The sequence below is a fragment of the Uranotaenia lowii genome, chromosome 2 (assembly GCF_029784155.1).
Source record: "Uranotaenia lowii strain MFRU-FL chromosome 2, ASM2978415v1, whole genome shotgun sequence".
NCBI classification, from domain to species: Eukaryota; Metazoa; Arthropoda; class Insecta; order Diptera; family Culicidae; genus Uranotaenia; species Uranotaenia lowii.
In genome coordinates, this window is record NC_073692.1 from 278,688,672 (window position 1) to 278,707,271 (window position 18,600).

At 39.1% G+C, this 18,600-nt stretch overlaps 1 protein-coding gene and 1 long non-coding RNA gene across 8 annotated transcripts in view; both read right to left on the bottom strand.

Moving 5' to 3' along the window:
• Positions 1-18,600, bottom strand: part of LOC129746034 (uncharacterized) — an 86,778-nt gene that overhangs the window by 32,334 nt on the left and 35,844 nt on the right. For 2 of the 7 annotated variants that reach the window (XM_055739453.1, XM_055739454.1), the window contains exon 2: positions 16,370-16,786. In XM_055739453.1, the coding sequence (XP_055595428.1) occupies positions 16,370-16,710 (341 nt within the window). In that variant the 5' untranslated portion in view covers positions 16,711-16,786. Of the gene's footprint in view, positions 1-16,369; positions 16,812-16,884; positions 17,347-18,600 lie in introns of those variants that run through there. The other 5 variants (XM_055739455.1, XM_055739452.1, XM_055739456.1 and 2 more) reach the window with 5 other exon arrangements.
• LOC129746036 (uncharacterized) lies at positions 7,690-9,903 on the bottom strand. Its single transcript, XR_008737224.1, has 4 exons — positions 8,583-9,903; positions 8,292-8,517; positions 8,036-8,225; positions 7,690-7,967 (listed from the first exon to the last, which is right to left on the bottom strand). It is a non-coding gene; the product is annotated as an uncharacterized LOC129746036 (long non-coding RNA).

The window sequence follows — 18,600 nt, forward strand, 5'->3', positions numbered from 1 at the left end:
ATCAGCAAAAGAGAATTACACTCGGAAGCAGGGTTGTCAACATTTTTTTTTTACTAAAATTCAGGGAAACTCAGGAAAAATCAGGCTTGAACAAAAAAAAAACCGAACTGCTGACTTTTTATTGTCTTTCTTAAAAAAAAAGTTGTTGATATAATAAATTATTGGTGAAATTATATATTATGGGTTTTATACCACTTTATATAGGTATCTATCGATTCAGCTCGATGATTAACTAAACTCTAAGTTCATTTTCCAAACAATTTCCAATATTAAAAAAATATTCAATTAAAATATAAAAATAAAATTTACTATATCTTGTAAATAACGTTTTCATCACGACTCCAAAACAGGTGATAAAAAAGTTTGAAATAAGTTATACCAATTCTTAAACGATAAAATCTGTTATCACAAAAGGCTTGATGAACCTGAACCTGAAAAAAGGTTCATATAAAAAACGGTATCTATCAATCAAATTTAAAAAAAAAATAGAACTGAAAAGAACGGAAAGTCACTCTTCGAGCCCACAAGCCCTAAGAACTTATCCACAGACTATGAATGCCCATGAAAAATGTTTGCTCATACTCAAACAGGTTGAAATTTCGTTAATTTCAGATTGTTCAAATTATTATTGTTTTGTTTCTTCTGAGATATAATAAGTTAACAACAGACATAAGATGAAATTTAACAGTTATTTTTCCGTTTGATGGTGAAAATTCTTATCAAATTTAAAGCTTTATAGGCGGTTAGATTGGAAACGAAATAGGATGAGTATTGTTGTTATAAAGTATTGGGAAATGAACAACATTATTTGTGCTTAAATATCTCATTTGCTACGAACCATTTGTAGGGAAAAGGGGTTAGAAATCCAAATTTTGTAATCCAGATTTTCCAAAACAATCAGATTTCCGAACCGGAACTCATTTTTAAAAGCTCGATCAGATTAGAAATTCGCATTTTAAAATTCACACAAATAAAATTAAAAGTCTCACATAGAGTAATGCATAGGCAACTGGTAGATTCGTTGAATACAGTTAAGTCCGCCTATCAGATTTTTGTGAAATATCCCAGCGCAAATATAATTACTTCACTAGAATTGGTATGAAATAACCTTTCTTGTGAATATACATAATTATATAGCAAAAGTACTGCGTTTGCTTTTGTATATGAGCAAAGCAAATTGAGACGTAAGAATAATAAGAGAAAATGCAGATTGACAGAAAGTAAAGAAAAAAAACAAGTTATCTTTGCAGGTAAAATCAGGCTCATTTCCAAAAATCAGGAAAAAACGGAGGTTTATCAGGTTATCAGAATGTGCCTCAAAAAATTAGGCAAATCCTGAAAAATCAGGCACATTGGCAACCCTGCTCGGAAGCTGAAACGACAATAGTGTAATTTTCTCCCTGATCATTGTTGTTTGGGAGAAGAAGACCAACCATGGGTAGAAGTAGTATATGATCTACTGAGATAGACGTGTTTTTCTTAGCAGAAAATTTCATAAATTCCGGAGTGCATAGAGTGGGAAATCAATTTTATTGAGAGACTTTTGAAGAATCTTTTCAGCATTCAAAAAGCCATAGTAAAGTGAAAAGCACTTTTAAAAAAATCGTGGATAAAGAACGAACACAAGAAAGTAATTGCAAAAGGATGCCTGATTTAGCTGCATCAGTGTTTTCCGTCAAATAAGACTTCAGATGGAGTCGTCTAAGGCTGAAGCAGAACATTTGGTAAGATCAGTCTGAATTACAAATGTACTTCTTTCCGTTTTTTTCTATAGGAAAGCTAGCTTATCACGGGATTAAAAGTAGTCAGGAGTATTTTATTGTTTTTCATGGACCAAATGAATGAATGAAAAACCATTTAAAAAAATAAGATCCATTCTCATTCAGCATTTTTCTAATCACTTCAAGTGATCTTGAAAGCAGCCTAACGTAAATCAGGTCTATGAACTCTGTAAAGAAAACACAATGTAGTTAAAAATTTAAAAACTATAATCTAAAACGTGCCAAAACCGCATCCCTAGTTTCGAATCACCTATTAGGGAACCAGTTTTGAATATCAAATTAAAAATTACCTTTTCAGACTTGTTCTCTCGTATCTCTAGGCTGTTTTTTTTTTGCTATGTGTCGCGAATCGTCCGTTCGTAGATTGCCAATTTTCGGCAGTTTTTTTATTCGTCTTCTGTTGTTGCTCTAAAGAAACCTCGAGATCGCCCAAAAGAATGTGAGACTGACTATCTGGCTGGTGATGGTATAAATATAGCAAAACAAGAAGCGAAAACTCATAAAAAAGCATTCCAACATCGTACGATTCGTCCGGCTGACTACCCGTTCGGTTGGTCAGTTACTTTTTTTCTGTTGTTTCGAGTATTTCACCACGAAAGATAGGGGTCCTGCAGTGGGGTAAGTGGGGTAGGAAACTGGCGGACGTCCGTGACGTCACCGAAATATCGTACGATTCGTTTTAAGTATATAAAGGTTAAAGAAGAAATCGAATTAAAGCGTTGGTTGACCGATCGCGCGATCACTGTTTTGGGCGTTAAGAGAATGTGAATGCTGTTTCTTGATAAAATGAACTTTCACAATGTACCTGATTCTTGATCTAAATATAGAAAAGAAGAAAATGGCTTCTAAACGCTTTTGGAGGGTTTTTAATTTTCAATGAATTTTAAATTGGCCGTTAGTGTCCAGTTTTTACTGGCACGATTTAACGGTTTGCATCCGTTGGAAATAAAATCGCCACTTGTTGCATTTACAGCCTTTTAATTGGCCGGTTTTAGTTCTGTCGGCTCACTCACGCAGTTCACGGGTAATCATAAATCACGTGTAATTTGTCGCGCGTTGAGCCGTAAAGGCGCTGCATTTCGCTTGGTTTCGTGACACGCATCGACACACTAAATAGAATCAAAGCTGGGCGATCATCTGGTTTGGCTAAGCAGCCGGATCAGCTGTAGTCACGTGCTTAGACACATGGTGGGTGACGTTTGCGGCCAATCCAGCGGCAGCCAACGATGATCACCATTAAAGTGGCATTTATACCGGATTATAATCTTGCTCGTGTGGATTCGCGTTTTCTCCTTTCGGCTCTGTCATGTGCCAAGTATTGGATAATTTAGTATCCCATACAATTTTATCAACCTAATTTATGACAGCTCGTCAACACGGATTCCCCTAATTTAAGACGCCGCGCGAATTCAACACGAGCGCGTTAAAGAAACAAGTGGGTGACACCCTTTGCTCTAATTTACCGTGCACAAATTCCAAATGTCTTGGCCGCGGAATTATCACGTCCAAACCTTTGGCTTTCAAAAGCATAGGTAGTAAAAGTTTTTGTTGGGTGATCTTGGTTTTTATTGAAGGCGCATGCAATGCTACCACACATTGCATACTGCTGCGGTTGTAAACTGGCGATGACGTATTCGTAAACACGTACTGTCTACCGATGAAGCCAAACAAAATGAAACTACTAGCTTTTAATTTGCAAATTTATGACAAGGCGGTTCAGGTTGGTTTCGCCGAAACCTGCACGGAACAGCGCGGCGTGCGGTTTAAAAACTGGGGTTTCGAAATTTGAAACCATTAGGAACTAAAAGTTGCTGACTAGCGATGCGTCAGAAATAACTCAATCGTACCTCTTCAGTATCACTTTTTTTTGTTCCTAACGAGTTGCTCAATTCTTTCCGAATGATACTGGAGAACTTGAGGTAATTTTTAGAACTTCTATTCTATATTCTAAGATTCTATTATTCATTAATGTTTGGACCTCCCGTCGTATGCTTATCGTCAACATTCTAGATTTCCGCTTTAAACTTCGCCTCAAGCCGTTTATTCCTTTGTTAAAACTTGACATAAAGAATCTGCACAAAGAGTTCAAAGCATCGTATTTTTTTGTTTCGATAGCATTTGCAATATCAGTCAAAATTCAAGCATTCATCATTTCATATTCCCAAAAAAAAAAAAAATGAGCCATGAATTCTTTCCGTTTCGCGCATCACTTTCTGTCTGGTTTGACCGTATTTATTGCTGATTGGATGTGCATTTTAACTGATAGTGTAATATACTTTATTTAGAGTTTTTGTGAGTAGGATTTCCTTTCCGCTTCATAATCGAAATGTGGTAAATGACGAATAAAGGAGCTAAATTGTTAAACAAGACTCGGAAGCATATTTCCAAGCTACCAATTTTCGATTTTTTTTTAATTTGTAGTTTGATTTCCAAGAATTGATTAAGGTTATGAAATCCCCTCAGGATTCCATAAGAAAGACCTTTGATCAGTCATTTTGATTGTTCATGACCTGGTGTTAGTGGCAAACTACAAAATTCTAGAGAATCCTTAATTTTATTTCGAAATTCTGAAATAAAAAACTTCAACGAGATGAACTCATTTCCTTACATTTCGGTATTTTTTATATCCTCGTTATAATCCAATTCAATATCGTAACAATTTTCGGGTTTGTCAATAAACAACACCTCACAAAAAAGTCGATGAATGTCTCCCATTAATTGGGAATGTAACAAATTCCTTCGCCCAGTACAAAACTATCGATAACTGCACCTCAGGGATAAGGAAGCATCTCAAATGTTCAACGACAAGCTTGTAAGGTATTTCAAAAACAACACCCTCGAAAAAGAAAGCAGATTTCGAACCACTACCGAACGGCAGCATCATTTACATAATGATCTCCAATTGCCTCGTGGAAAAGTGAAGAGATCTCTGATATAGTCCACCGGTTGATGAAAAAGGGTTCATCGTAGTGGAGAAAAGGAAAAAGTGAAACAGAACTCACGTATTCTCGATTCATCAATTCAACGTTTGATCTTCTTCGCTGCCCGTTTCTTGTGCGTTTTCCCACCAGACTCATTCGGATTTGAATGGCCTAAATTTATTGAGCTGCCGGTTGGCGTTGAAAAACAGCTTAATTTTCGTTGGAAAAGTTCTAGTCTGTCTTGGCCAGTGATTCTGTTCACTGGATCCCATGCTCGATCGATGATTTAATTAATTAACACTGGGGCCCCTCTATGGTTTTCGAGAGGCGACTTAAGTCGAGAGGCAAGGTGCATCGCTGCAGGCAAACGAGAGGGACATCATCAACAACCGCGGCATATTTCTACAGAATGTTCCGATTTAGCTTGACGAAACAATAAACATCGAAGCTGGGGTTGAGGGTTTCTCAGGCGTTGTGCGCGGCTCACCTCGGCGGGAAGTCACTCGCGTATGCCCACGCACATGTTTATTTCAAGAGTACGCCCCAACGCACCGGGTAAAAGTGAAGATTATTTGTTCCGCAGTTGCAGACAAATATCTTCATGGGTGTACGATCACTTGTTTTTCATTCAAGCACGCCATTAAGCACATCGATGGCACACTCGTCTACACTACAAATAAGCACCCGATCAAGTGGCCAATCAAAAGAACGCACCGATCAATCACTTCAAAAGCTATTTTTACAGATGTTTCCTTGCGGAATGAGCGCGCGGAGGAGGAACAACTAGACTAAGGAGCGATTGCAACAGTTGTGCTAGGTTAGGGATTCCCACACAACATTCCCAGTCCATCTGGCTCTCCCATGGGATGATGCGTTTCACTCATGATGAAAGTGAATCCTCAAACAACTTAATTCCCCGACATTTCGGCTTGTAATTGTTTCCCCTTCGCCGGAGTTAGCAAACCAAAAATTTACTGCATGTCAGTTTAATTATTGCAAATTAAATTAAGTGTAAATCTATCTGATCCCATTCTTCGCGATAGCAGAACAGAAAATATGTAGCACTTACCGATGTTGGGTGCAATTTCCGACCCATATCATCCGTCGCATATCAAATGACAAACAAAAGATTTCCCCCTCGATGGATGGGCAGGATTTGTATGAGAAAATGCTCTTTTTTCTAGCACCCTCGCCTGCGAGATGAAAATTGCCATCATTTCCATCCATTAGAAGAAGAGCTCAAAAGGGCGATGAAAGATGCACGTAGGTACTGGACTGGTGCATGGCGTTGAAAGCAAGTGAGATGATGCGAAATGTTTGCTTATTGTCGGCATACCGAGAGTATTTCGGTTTGAAGTTATGAAATCTCGAACGTTTGTTTTATATCCCGGCAGCTACTGGGAGTTTCAGTTCGTTTCATTTCAGAGCAATAAAAGATGCGTTGCAGGTCGCTTAGGGTAAAACAATGTTTCTTTGAATGTTTGACTGGTGTGAGGATAGGACTTCAAAAACAAATTACTAGTGAAGGAAATTCAGTCTAAGGAAAACTGTATCACTGGTCCAAACAGCCAGTTTCCACTTGAATTCCGACCAAAGCATCCACAGTGATCACTTTTATACTAGTTTCTTCTTCTTCTTCTTTCTTTTGATGACTGTTTTCCTCAGTCAGCGGGGTATATACACTGAACCCCGAAAATACCCAAACTTGAGAACTTTCCCCGCCAACCCGAATGAAACTCCCTCCCTACAGGTTTGGCTATTGGAGGCATAGCTCAAAGTTAAGCTCTTAATAGAGAACTCATCCCCCAAAATCTGATACCGCAATAAAATGGAAATTAAAATAAAAAAAAAATTACTGCAGGTACGGGAATCACACCCATACCTGCAATGGTTCTGTGATTACCATCTCAGGATGCTAACCGCTCGACCACCGGAGAGTTGTTGAGAGAGGCAGCTACATCATCGTATCTGCGAGACTTTCTGCGAATGAAGTGGGAATAAAAGTTATCTCCCAAAAAAAAAACAGTTCTTCGCTTTGAACTTACCCCCCAAACCTAAATCTGCCACGATGGAGGTAACAGAATCAGATGCGCTCACAACAAAACCCCCCCAAAAAAACAGTTCTCCGCTTGAAGGACAAGTTTGGCGTATTGGCAAGCTGTGATTTTTTCACAAACTTAAGTTGTCAATCTTGAACTTAGGTTTGGCGGGTGGCAGTTCTCAAATTTGGGTGTTTTCGATTTTCAGTGTACTAGTTTCAAAACTAATGATACTTTGATTCAATTTGACGCAGTTCTGATCCGTTTGACAGTTGATGGAACTCGCGTGGGGTTGCCAGTTTTTTCACTGGTTGGATAAAATTTAAAACAAAGAATAGACCAGGGATAAGATGCCCTAAATCGCATCACATTTGAGAAAAAGTTGATTTAGAACTTGTATAAAACCAAGTTGAGAACACTGATGCATTGTAATTGGTCTGAATGAGGGTCTATAGTTTAGACTCTAAACTCCACATTAGGGTACAATCGAATTCCTGCCCGCATAAATCAGCATTATACAATAACGATTTCGATTATCTTTTTCCTAAGACACACGAAAGATTAGCTTTATAGTTTTGGATTATTAATCAACGATTAAGGTAGTCTTTTTTCCATGAAATGGAATAGTTTGGACGCACTTTACGATACAGCGAACGGGTCGTTAAGTAGAGTAACCATTCATTTTTTTTGCTTTTTTCTTTATTCAAATTGTAGCTAAACGATAGATTTTATCGTTATTTAATCTTTAATTTCACGTTTTACTGACGCTACAGCTGATCTTCTAATGATCTTTTTACAATTAAAATTAATAAAAGGTACCCTTTCTTCCGTTATTCATATTACGACCAAAATAAAAACAAGGAATTTTTTGCAACTGTTTATTAGACATTTTTCGGTAAGTGGAGCTGATCACTACCATTTAGCAATAAACATACATGCGAGCCCGGCCATCGGAGTAGTTGCAGTTGGCCGCTTCGATTGGTCCCCCCGGACATCTCACGCCATTCCTCGATTTCACCATCGGAGCATCAAAGGGGACGCTCGGATTACGGCAGCGAATCTGGTAGCGGTGCCACTTACATTGTTTCCATTGAAAAGATAGTTGATGGGAAATTTTAACTTTCCCTTTCTTGACGACGAGCTGCCGCTGCTGTCGTTGTTCTCGACCAAGACACCGCTCAGGAGCAGGGGAGGTGGGCCCAGCTCGGTCAACTGGTAGCCGCTGGCTGTAAAGATTCCAAATATCATGAGTTACAAATGTGGAGTTGATTACTTAAAGCTTTATCACTATTACCACTGCTGGAATCAAGGATCTTTGTGACGTCCGTTGTTATATTGGACTCTATACGGCGGTATTTTTCACGGAAGAATGTTCTAATTTTGTTTTGGAATCGATTTCGTAATCGGGCATCCCTTTGTTCAATAGAGCCAAATGCATGCAATGCTCATACTGGACGGTCCATCCAGCGACGTCAAAAGATATCCTATAAAAACACAAAAATTAACGCAAAATAACATAAAAAAAAACTTACAAATTTTTTTTCAAGTACCTACTGTTGAGATTGTTTCGCGTCGGGAAATTCTCGTCAAAGCAGAACGCAATTCGGTTTCTGTGATCCTGCGGAGATCCGGACCATCCGTAGATGAAATGATTAGTTCTGCAATTAATTTGTTTTGATCCAAACGTTGCTCGTTGGTCTTCCGGACAGCCGGTAGTGATGCAAGGGAACGCTTCCGGTGGAAGTCTGATTTGGAGCTGTCGACCGGCGAATTCTCCTGTAAAAAAACATTTGAAACAATTTAAAAACAGTTTATGGAAAAGAAAATTACTACAAACTTACATTTTAGCTGATGAAAAAAACGAGACTCCACCGTTTTGGCTGCCGCTGCTGTCGTTGTTCTCTACCAGGACACCGCTAGGGAGCAGGGGAGGTGGGCCCAGCTCGGTCAACTGGTAGCCGCGGGCTGTAAAGATTCCAAATATCATGAGTTACAAATGTAGAGTTGATTACTTAAAGCACTGACCACTAAAGCTTTATCACTATTTTCACTGCTGGAATCAAGGATCTTTGTGACGTCCGTTGTTATATTGGACCGTATACGGCGGTATTTTTTACGGAAGAATGGAATAGTTCGAATTTTGTTTTGGAATCGATTTCGTAATCGGATGAAATGGGCATCTCTTTGCATATTCAATAGAGCCAAATGCATGCAATGCTCATACTGGACGGTCCATCCAGCGATGTCAGAAGATATCCTAAAAAACACAAAAATTAACGCAAAATAACATAAAAAAAACTTACAAATTTGTTTTTCAAGACCCTACTGTTGAGATTGTCGCGTCGGGAAATTCTCGTCGAAGCAGAACGCAATTCGGTTTCTGTGATCCTGCGGAGATCCGGATCATCCTTAGATGAAATGATTAGTTCTGCAATTAATTTGTTTTGATGCAAACGTTGCTCGTTGGTCTTCCGGACAGCCGGTAGTGATGCAAGGGAACGCTTCCGGTGGAAGTCTGATTTGGAGCTGTCGACCGGCGAATTCCGCTGGAAAAAAACATTTGAAACAATTTAAAAACAGTTTATGGAAAAGAAAATTGCTGCAAACTTACATTTTAGCTGATGAAAAAAACGAGACTCCACCGTTTTGGCTAGCAAAATAAAATCATGCGCCATTTTTTATTTGCATTGTTGATAGTGAAGACACACGACACACTCAGATGCATCATGCATCCTGAATTTTGTTTTAAGGATTATTACTGGTATCTTTCAACAATATTTTTTTATCATTTTAAGCGAAGGCACATGAAAAGTGGAAAATTTAGTCAAAATTAAGATGATTTTAGGACGATTACTCGAATAATCACTATTCATGCAATCAGCAAGGAATAATATCAATGATTAGGTGTATGATATTTGATTATGCGGGTGGTCTATTCTTGAGTCTAATTTATACGAGAATTGAACCACCGAAATTGTACTGGATCAACTTTTAGGCCACTTGTTAAGGTGGTGTATTCTTCGCTGAATCCCGAAACCGAAGTTTACCAGACATCCATCAAACATCTTCCAAGTGTCGAAACCAAACAAAAGAAAGGGTTGCCAATTGCCGTGGTGTTTGATAAATTTTTCATGGTCGCTGGTTGGCAAGGTTGCAAATCACCAGCGCGAAAACTTTGGATTTCAACCAAGGGATTGATATCAAGAGAGAATTCTTTGTATTTGGAGTGGTAATGATCAAAATTCCACAACTGCTTCACAAATTGCAAGAATTTGCAATAATTAGCACATTTTCACTCTCTCTGAGCACTGGTTTCTCTCATTTTAACTGAAACCGTCTAATTTTCTCTAACAAATTGCCACAAATTACCACAAATTCAATCATTGGTAGCACAATTTGTGTGATCATTGACGTATTTTCTCCCTTCATTTCAGTTCCCTTCACTTCAAGAATTGGATCAACAAAATTAGATCCATCCCCGTGAAAAACTGGCAACACCACTCTTGTTTTAACTGTTAACTGTCAATCTGTTTAGAACTAAGTCAAATTGGGTCCAAACCTCATCATCCTTATATCGGTTCTTAAGAAAGTTGAGTTGATACTGGTATGATGGACCGCGAATGCACAATTTACCTAAACAAATGGCACTCGTATAAGGGATAATTCTCCCGTGTGATAACTTTCAAACGGTTTAGAATCAGGTGCCGTTGGGTACGAATCGCACCTGATAGCATACCATAGCATAGCATAGCATGGGTGACTAAACACATCTTGCATTGACTAATACACAAAATACACCTTAATCATCAAAACAAACAAAAAATGCCAAAAAGAGTATCTGGATGAATAGGAATATTCGTTTCAAGTGTTGGTTTTAAAAATAAGTGTAATACAATAATGCACACTGCAACAAGTCAATGTGGTGATGATCTGATATAGAAAAATAGACTTTTAAGGTGCATAGAACTCATACGACCCAGTGTACTGTATTCAGATAGCAAGGGGAAGTGATATTTATAAGGAAGTTCTACTTGGAAAATAGGACTGATAAAATAAGTAAAAGCATTAAATTTTCAAAAAAAAAAACGATCTCACCAAAGTCCATAAAAAGGTATAGAAGAGTTAGGCCGGTGCTGTCTCCCAATTCATTCTGATTGGAGTCAACTTAAACTGGTTGCAACCAAATATTTTTGAAAATATCTATTGCCTACGCATCGCAGCAATCAGATAAAAGAACCGTATTTTCCGCACATCGCGTACTTTTCCCTCTTTTTCTTGCTATGGCTGCCCCACTGCTTTGCTGTTTTTTCCAAATTCTTCAGATCACAATGTCTTTAAAAAAATTCCTAACTTCACCAGCAATCCGCACATGCACTGCGTAAGTGAAAATCAGATTACACCGACAGCCATTTTTCAATCCTTTCCTTTCAAAAACAATTTTTTAAATCACAATTAATATATCCCAGGAGGCTGCTTTCCAAACTTCAAATATCATTACACTTTACATCATCGTTATCCTATTCAATGTAAAGAAATTTGAAGTACCTACCTAAATAACAACAATCCATAATTAAATATTTGAATACGAAATGAAATACAATCGTACTCGTCCAAGGCCAACTGCGAATCCTTCCGTTGGTTGCGAATATGAGGCCAGTTCTAAAAAAATGAATCCATAAGAGCACCTGTATCCGTGGTCCAAACAGCCGGTTTAGACCCAAATTCCGACCCGAGCAACCGCATTGGTGATCCATTATACCAGTTTCAACTCATCTTTTTTTAGAGCTGGTATAAGGATTGATCCAAACCTGATGAGATTTGGATCCAATTTGACGCAGTTCTAAACTGTTTGACAGTTAATGGAACACGAGTGCAGTTGCCAGTTTTTTCATTGGATCGGTTCTAATTTCTTTGGTTCAATTATTGTATAAACTGGACCCAAGAATAGACCACGAATACAGATGCCCTAAGAGCATCTGTATTCGTGGTCTATTCTTGGGTCTAATTTATACAAGAATTGAACCAAAGAAATTAGATCCGATCCAATGAAAAAACTGGCAACTGCACTCGTGTTTCATTAACTGTCAAACGGTTTAGAACTGCGTCAAATTGGATCCAAATCTCATCAGTTTTGGATCAATCCTTATACCAGCTCTAAAAAAAGTTGAGTTAGAACTGGTATAATGGATCACCAGTGCGGTTGCTCGGGTCGGAATTTGGGTCTAAACCGGCTGTTTGGACCACGGGTACAGGTGCTCTAACTGGTATAAAACAAAAGTAAGAGCACCGTTACTCAAAGTTGGGTCTAAGTTAAGGTCTAATCCAACGATTTGGGCCACGAATACAGTTGGTCTTGAAGCGGTTTCAACGGGCGATTTCTTAAATATGTTAGCTACGTTACCAATTTAATCAGCGACGATAACATATCAGTGGGCGATTCCTAATGTTACCAACTGATATTTTAGTAATAGCTAATCTCAATCAAAATAAGGAGCTTAAAATCGTACGCGCTATTTTCAACATTATTGGTTCCATTCACAAGAATCCACTCATTCCCTAGCGTTTGCTTATCGCATTTGAGGTACTTTGTGACGAATCAAACAAAATTTCCATCGAATCACCTCCCCAGGTAAATCACGCGACGGTCGTACGATACGCTTGGAATGACTGCTGTTTATTTCCATTCACGGTGTCGTTTGATAAAAAAATGTAGATATAAAAAAGGAAAAACGGAAGTTTCTCACTTAACAAGTATACTTGAATTATGAACTTAGTGACTAACAGAAACAGTTAAAAGTGTTCAACTGTTTTTTTTTTTCTCATTTTGGGAAGTAGCTTTGCTATAAAAACGGAATATTTGAAGATGTGTCAGTTCCTCCCACCGGACGAAAAGTAAACAATCATCAGGCCACATTCGAAAGCACCAGCAGTCAGCTTATTTATTCCTAGTTCAATAAACAGCGTAGTATGGAATCCACCCCCATGAATCAACCTATATTTCACTGCGGAATGGATGGCGTGATGCTCGTTATCTTATGTCATACTCGCTCAATCTCACGCGGTTCTCCCATTCAGAAAATTCCCGCGCATAGCTAGATAGGTACCTGTCATCGAGTCGTGACAATCGCGTCCAAAATAAAAACAGACAAGTCGACTCGGTAAATACTGCACCACAACTCGTCTTGGCTTGTAGCACAATCAATAGGTGCAGTAACACTTGCTAGCTAACTAACTTACTGACTAAATGCTAAACCGTATACAGCGTATTTTTAGCACCGTCGTAAGTCTCGCGATCAGGTTCCTATTTTAGTACCCAAGTTTACTTGCATGTATGTACCTACGGCGTGACGGCCTGTCGTAATTTCCCACACTTTGCGTTTGCCCGATCGGTGAAACCCCGAAGCGCCATCGGGATATAAATATAATATTTGCCATTTCGAAATTGGCAGGGAGTCCCACAGGGATTCGTTCTGGACGGAATCTGACCTTCCCAGAAAACATCACCATTAAACACGATCAGCATGGTCCAACATACATAATTGGGTAACGGAGCTTGTCAGGTCGGAAAGAAAATTGGGTGCCAAAATTGCCACCGCATTGATTGCATCCGGTAGCAGGTCATTGATTCCACCCCCAATTAAATTGCTAGACAGCTATCATTTGCCGCGATCGTTTCCCAATGCTTTCGATCAATTTTCGGAATGAGCTCTTCGCTCGCAAAACCCAACGAATCTGATGTATTGGACTCTCAATTGCCAGAATCAAACGCCTTCAGACATTTTTCAAGGACCTATCGGCGTTTTCTATTTTTCAAACTGTTGAGTTTTGATTATTCTTTAGTCATAAAAGTCCAAAACAGATTATTCAATAGCTTAAGAAGAATTTGAAAGCAATCAATACGATAAGGAAATCAAGATTGATTAAAATTCTTAAGCTTAACTTTTCGCAACAACGATATAACTACGATCAATTAAGAACTAACGCTGCAATCGGTCTACAAACTCCATGAATGCGCCTCGAGACAACAATTCTTGAAAACATTCTCGCGTAGGTTTCAATTGATAAGTGATGTTTACAAATCGCATCGCCTTATGATCGTAACATGAGCGACGCTCATACAGTTGTGGCATCAATTGGTGCCAATCAATTCAATCGACTAATTTAATTCCAAGGCTTATCTGAAAGTCTTGCCGTAGTAAACAAGAAAAAAAAATTAAACTTAAAATTTCAATAACAATTTTACTAAGTATTAGAGCAAGTTTTTTCTTCGTGTTGGAAAAAAATGGTAAAAATTATGGCACTTGTAGCGTTTTGAAAAATTTACAAAGCGAAAAGTTGTGCAGAATCTGGAACCGTTCACATGGTAAAATTTTTAACATGGTCTACAAGTGTCAAAATTTCAACCCCTTTTTTCCAACACGAGTGAACTTGCACTTGAAAATGAATTTGTTTTAGTGGGTTGAAATAAAAATAAAAATAAATATAACGATCTAAGCAACCTTTGAAATTGATGATCAGTTTTGAAAAATTGTTGATGTTAACGAGTTGTTTGTTTTTAATTTTTTCAATTATTATTTAATTTTATTGAAAAGAAAAGCGTCGATGTGGTCTAACGGAAAATCCTGGCGCGAGTCTGGTTTTGGTATGCCAGGCGTACTGGGTTCGATTCCCGGTATCGGCAAGAAAACTTTTCGGTTCGAATCCCATAAGTGGTAAGACGTGTTTTCTCTTATAACTGACTGTTTAATAAGAATGTTCAATCAGCTGTCAGGTGAGACACACGGATGCCGGAAGGTCGTGTAAGTAAACTAGCCCACCTCGTTAATAAACCTACATTTAAAATTTTTAATCTGAATCTAAATCTGAGGATAAATCAGATATTTGAGTCGGATAAATTTGACATCTGAAAATAATTCTATATCTATTAACTGACTTTGAATCTCAAGTCTGAATCTAATAGGTAGTAAAATCGGAATATGACAATATATATAGTATAATATTCATACGCCAGGTTGGTCTCCTGTAGTAGAATGTTAATACATGGGCCCCGGAGAGGCGCAAGATGTGGGTTCAAGTCTCACCGGGAGACAAGGCGAATTTTTTTTCGCATGATTTTCAACATCAATTTTCCCTTATCTAGTCCCTGAAATTTCATCTAAGTTGGATTCATTTCTCTACAAAAAAAGTTTCGCTGACTGAATGTTTGAGTCAAGACCCATCTTTGGGTCACAGTTTAAAAATAGAAAATAAGGCGGTGCCAAACACCGAATTTGGTTGGATATCCAAATACGGCAAACGCATCATTTCTCATCATAACTGACAACCCGTGCAGTATATGAGAAGGCAATGCAAATCTTGCCGTGCCTAAAATATCCAAATTTGAGTCCAACTACCGTAAGATGAAAAGATGGGAATAGAAATAGACCAGGAAAAATGATTATGATCACATGGGCGAACTATTCCCTTCATTCCGATAGACATCGACACTCAACCAGTATAATATTCATACGCCAGGTTGGTCTCCTGTAGTAGAATGTTAATACATGGGCCCCGGAGAGGCGCAAGATGTGGGTTCAAGTCTCACCGGGAGACAAGGCGAATTTTTTTTCGCATGATTTTCAACATCAATTTTCCCTTATCTAGTCCCTGAAATTTCATCTAAGTTGGATTCATTTCTCTACAAAAAAAAATATGACAACTGAAATTTGAATTTGCCATCTGAAGTCTAAGTCTGGAATCAGAATTTTGAATCTCAAACCTGCATTTGGATTTTGATTCTGGTACTGAATATGTACTCTGCAAGTTTACTCCAAATCCAAGAAATGTAGACGTGAGAAACACTCGACACATCGTTATCTCCCATGGCTTTTCAGCCATTTAAGCAGCAGCAAGGTAAGGAAATTTCTAGACCACAACAATTAGCAAACAGTTGATAAGTTGTGCTTTCCGTTTCGTTTTTTTTTTCGCACCAAAACTTCAGCTCAACTACTCAAATGGAAACCAGCACCATTGGCTGTGTCGGACCTATGTAGATGGTCACATGAATTTTCCTACGCCTCTCTTAAATTTTCTTTTCGACTAAACGTTCCCATCCCCCATTTTCAACCTACCGGAACAGAGACATTAGCTGTGCCTGCCCTGTGCAACTCGGAAAGGTGACGATGGGAGAGTGTTTGTTCGGACATCAACTCGTTATTAAAGTGGGTTATCCCCTGCCCTTGGATCCCTTTTCGAATATAATTCGAAGCCATTGTGTCAACCTTTTAAGGTCTATGGGTACATTTGAATTTGATTTTTTAAAGTACATATATCAACGTGTTTCGAATCCTAATCAATACACAATCAAAACATAAGCAATGAATTATTTGGATAGATTAACTTTGAGACATTCTTTAAAGAGATAACGAGATGGAGGACATCACTTAAGTCTCTAACTGACCTGGCTGCAATTACGGTTCAAGAAAATTGTTCTTATGCTGAACTTCCGTTTTCTAATTGCCGAACGTACGTCCAAATGTTGGAACCACCCGAAAATTTTTAACGTCCTCTCAAACGCCCCACTTCCAATGGCATAGTAGGTCTAGTTATACGTAATCGATATAGGAGTGTGCAATAATATCGGACTCACCTAACATCCCCGACGCTCGTTTCTTTGCCGGCAATGCCGTTCCAGCTTATGCGTCGTTCCCGTTCACCATCGCTCAAGTAGTCAATCAGGATGAAATTATCTCTGGGATGCTGCTGGTGTTGATGCTCCTGAAGCTGCTGCTGGGACGCCGGATGATGTCGATGGTTGTGACGTGTTGGAGAACTGTTGAACTCGTCCAGTGACAGAAAACTATCGCCGGATGCAGCCAAAGCTGGGGCGGCCAAATTTAGCAAGGCCGTAACCATCGTCAACAGGAAAAGATTTCTGATTTCGATCTTCATGGTGAGCATATTCTTGACTTTCACTTTCAGAACAAACATTTGGCTTAGGGTGCTTGTTTGGTATGTATTGTTGGCGTATCCCTGATTTAACACTGGCTTGTCACGCTTGAATGATCTAAAACACGATAGATAGAGAAAAACTTCAATTACTTCAAACAATCAAAAAGCGGCACACAAATAATTTCAAATCTATGTAAAACCCGTAATCCCAACCTTTAATCGGCTTAAAACTGTCGCTAAAATTTCACACTTCCGCTGGTGATAAAAAAAAACACTCAAAACAGTCCAATTTTAACGACGGTTTTTTTTCTCTCTCTGAACAGCGCGAACAATCCACGATAAACTTGATCGGTGTACGGCAAAAATACGTGTAACTCTCGCGCAGCCGAAACGCAACGGTTTTATATGAACTTTCAAGCTAGCGCGACCACACGGCACGACGGACGACGGTAGTCCCTCAGAGACAACAGCGCTGAACTCGACTCTTGCTTAGCTAAAAGGAAATTCGCAAACGTCTGGGAACGCCGCAACTGACTCAATTTCGAAGCCAATCGAACGACGAGCCTTCGTCCGGTGCGGTCCGGTAGCGCAAAAGTTGCTCTCACTCAAGTATTTAAACCGTGTCTCGCCATTCTCAGGCCGCCAAATTGATGACGTGATCACTCTCGCCACTGATCTGATACGATACCAGTCAGAGAAACACACCTGAGGAGAACCTAGTTGAGCAATCGCCGCTCTCTCTCACCTACCCGTTAATGATGATAAGAGTAGGTACTTACGGCAGACAGGCGTGCGGGTAGAAATATCGTACGATTCCGAGTCATTATCATATCTGCTTGGTATGAGGTAATTACACGCCTCACCTGAGCCATATCGAATACAGTTCACCCGAGAGCGGAAGAGCAGAACGCGCGCGGACTGACAATCGAAAGATCCGGACAAGCCCCGGAGGAGGTTGACCAGACGAGGCGCAGGGGTTGAGTCGCGGCAGCAATGGTCAAATAGTAGGTAATTACGTGGCGTTTTTTCGCAAGAACTTGATATCCCCTTATCTACGGAATAGGTAGCAGCACTCGCCCCACAAGCTTGACGCGCACACGATCGATTTCCCATCTAGCTTGGCGCTAGTAGGTATCTATCTAAACATTCACGTGTTTGTTTACCTAGAGCAAGGTCTGCATGGTGGTGGCGCTAGCTATTCGTTGCAATCACACAGATTTTGACGACAGGCCTAGTTGGCTTTAGACGCGATTTTGTTAACGGCTGCGAGGGAGTTTGCTTGGTCATTAATTTTCTACTTAGCACCTTGAGTTTGGTCATTCCTAGCTATCTGTCTATAGTAAGGCAGGCGGTCAACAATGGTTGGTAGGCAAGAAGGTGCTTATCAACAGATAGAGTCTGGACTGGACTTTTCAATTAGAAATGGTGTTCTAACACTCAATTATCACCTTTCCCTCTAGCTAGTGAGGAAGCTACTTCGTCGTGGTAGGTTATTATTTGACGGCTCGGGATATATTTTTGTTTATTTTGATAATTATAAAGCTACCTCCTGATCAAACATTTGGAGCAGGAAACAAATTGTTTGGGGTTCGTGATATTCGGAGCAGAAACAACGCATCAAAACTTGATAGATATGTTTTGGGATCATTAGCTCAAATCAGTTGGTACAGTTTTACGATACATTCGATTAGTTTTCCCATAAAAGCTTTTGAGATTATTGACGGCGCGTTCGTAAATTGATTTTTTTGGGTGATGCATCAGTCGATTGATTTGTTTGGTAGATGTCAAATCACTTTCCATATGCTTTTGCATACGTTTGTTTGGAATTTACGAACGCCAGCATCGATAAAAAAAATCACTTCGATAGAAAAAATCAATTTACGAACACGCCGTGAATAGCGTTAAAATAAGAAATAGCCAAAGAAAAAC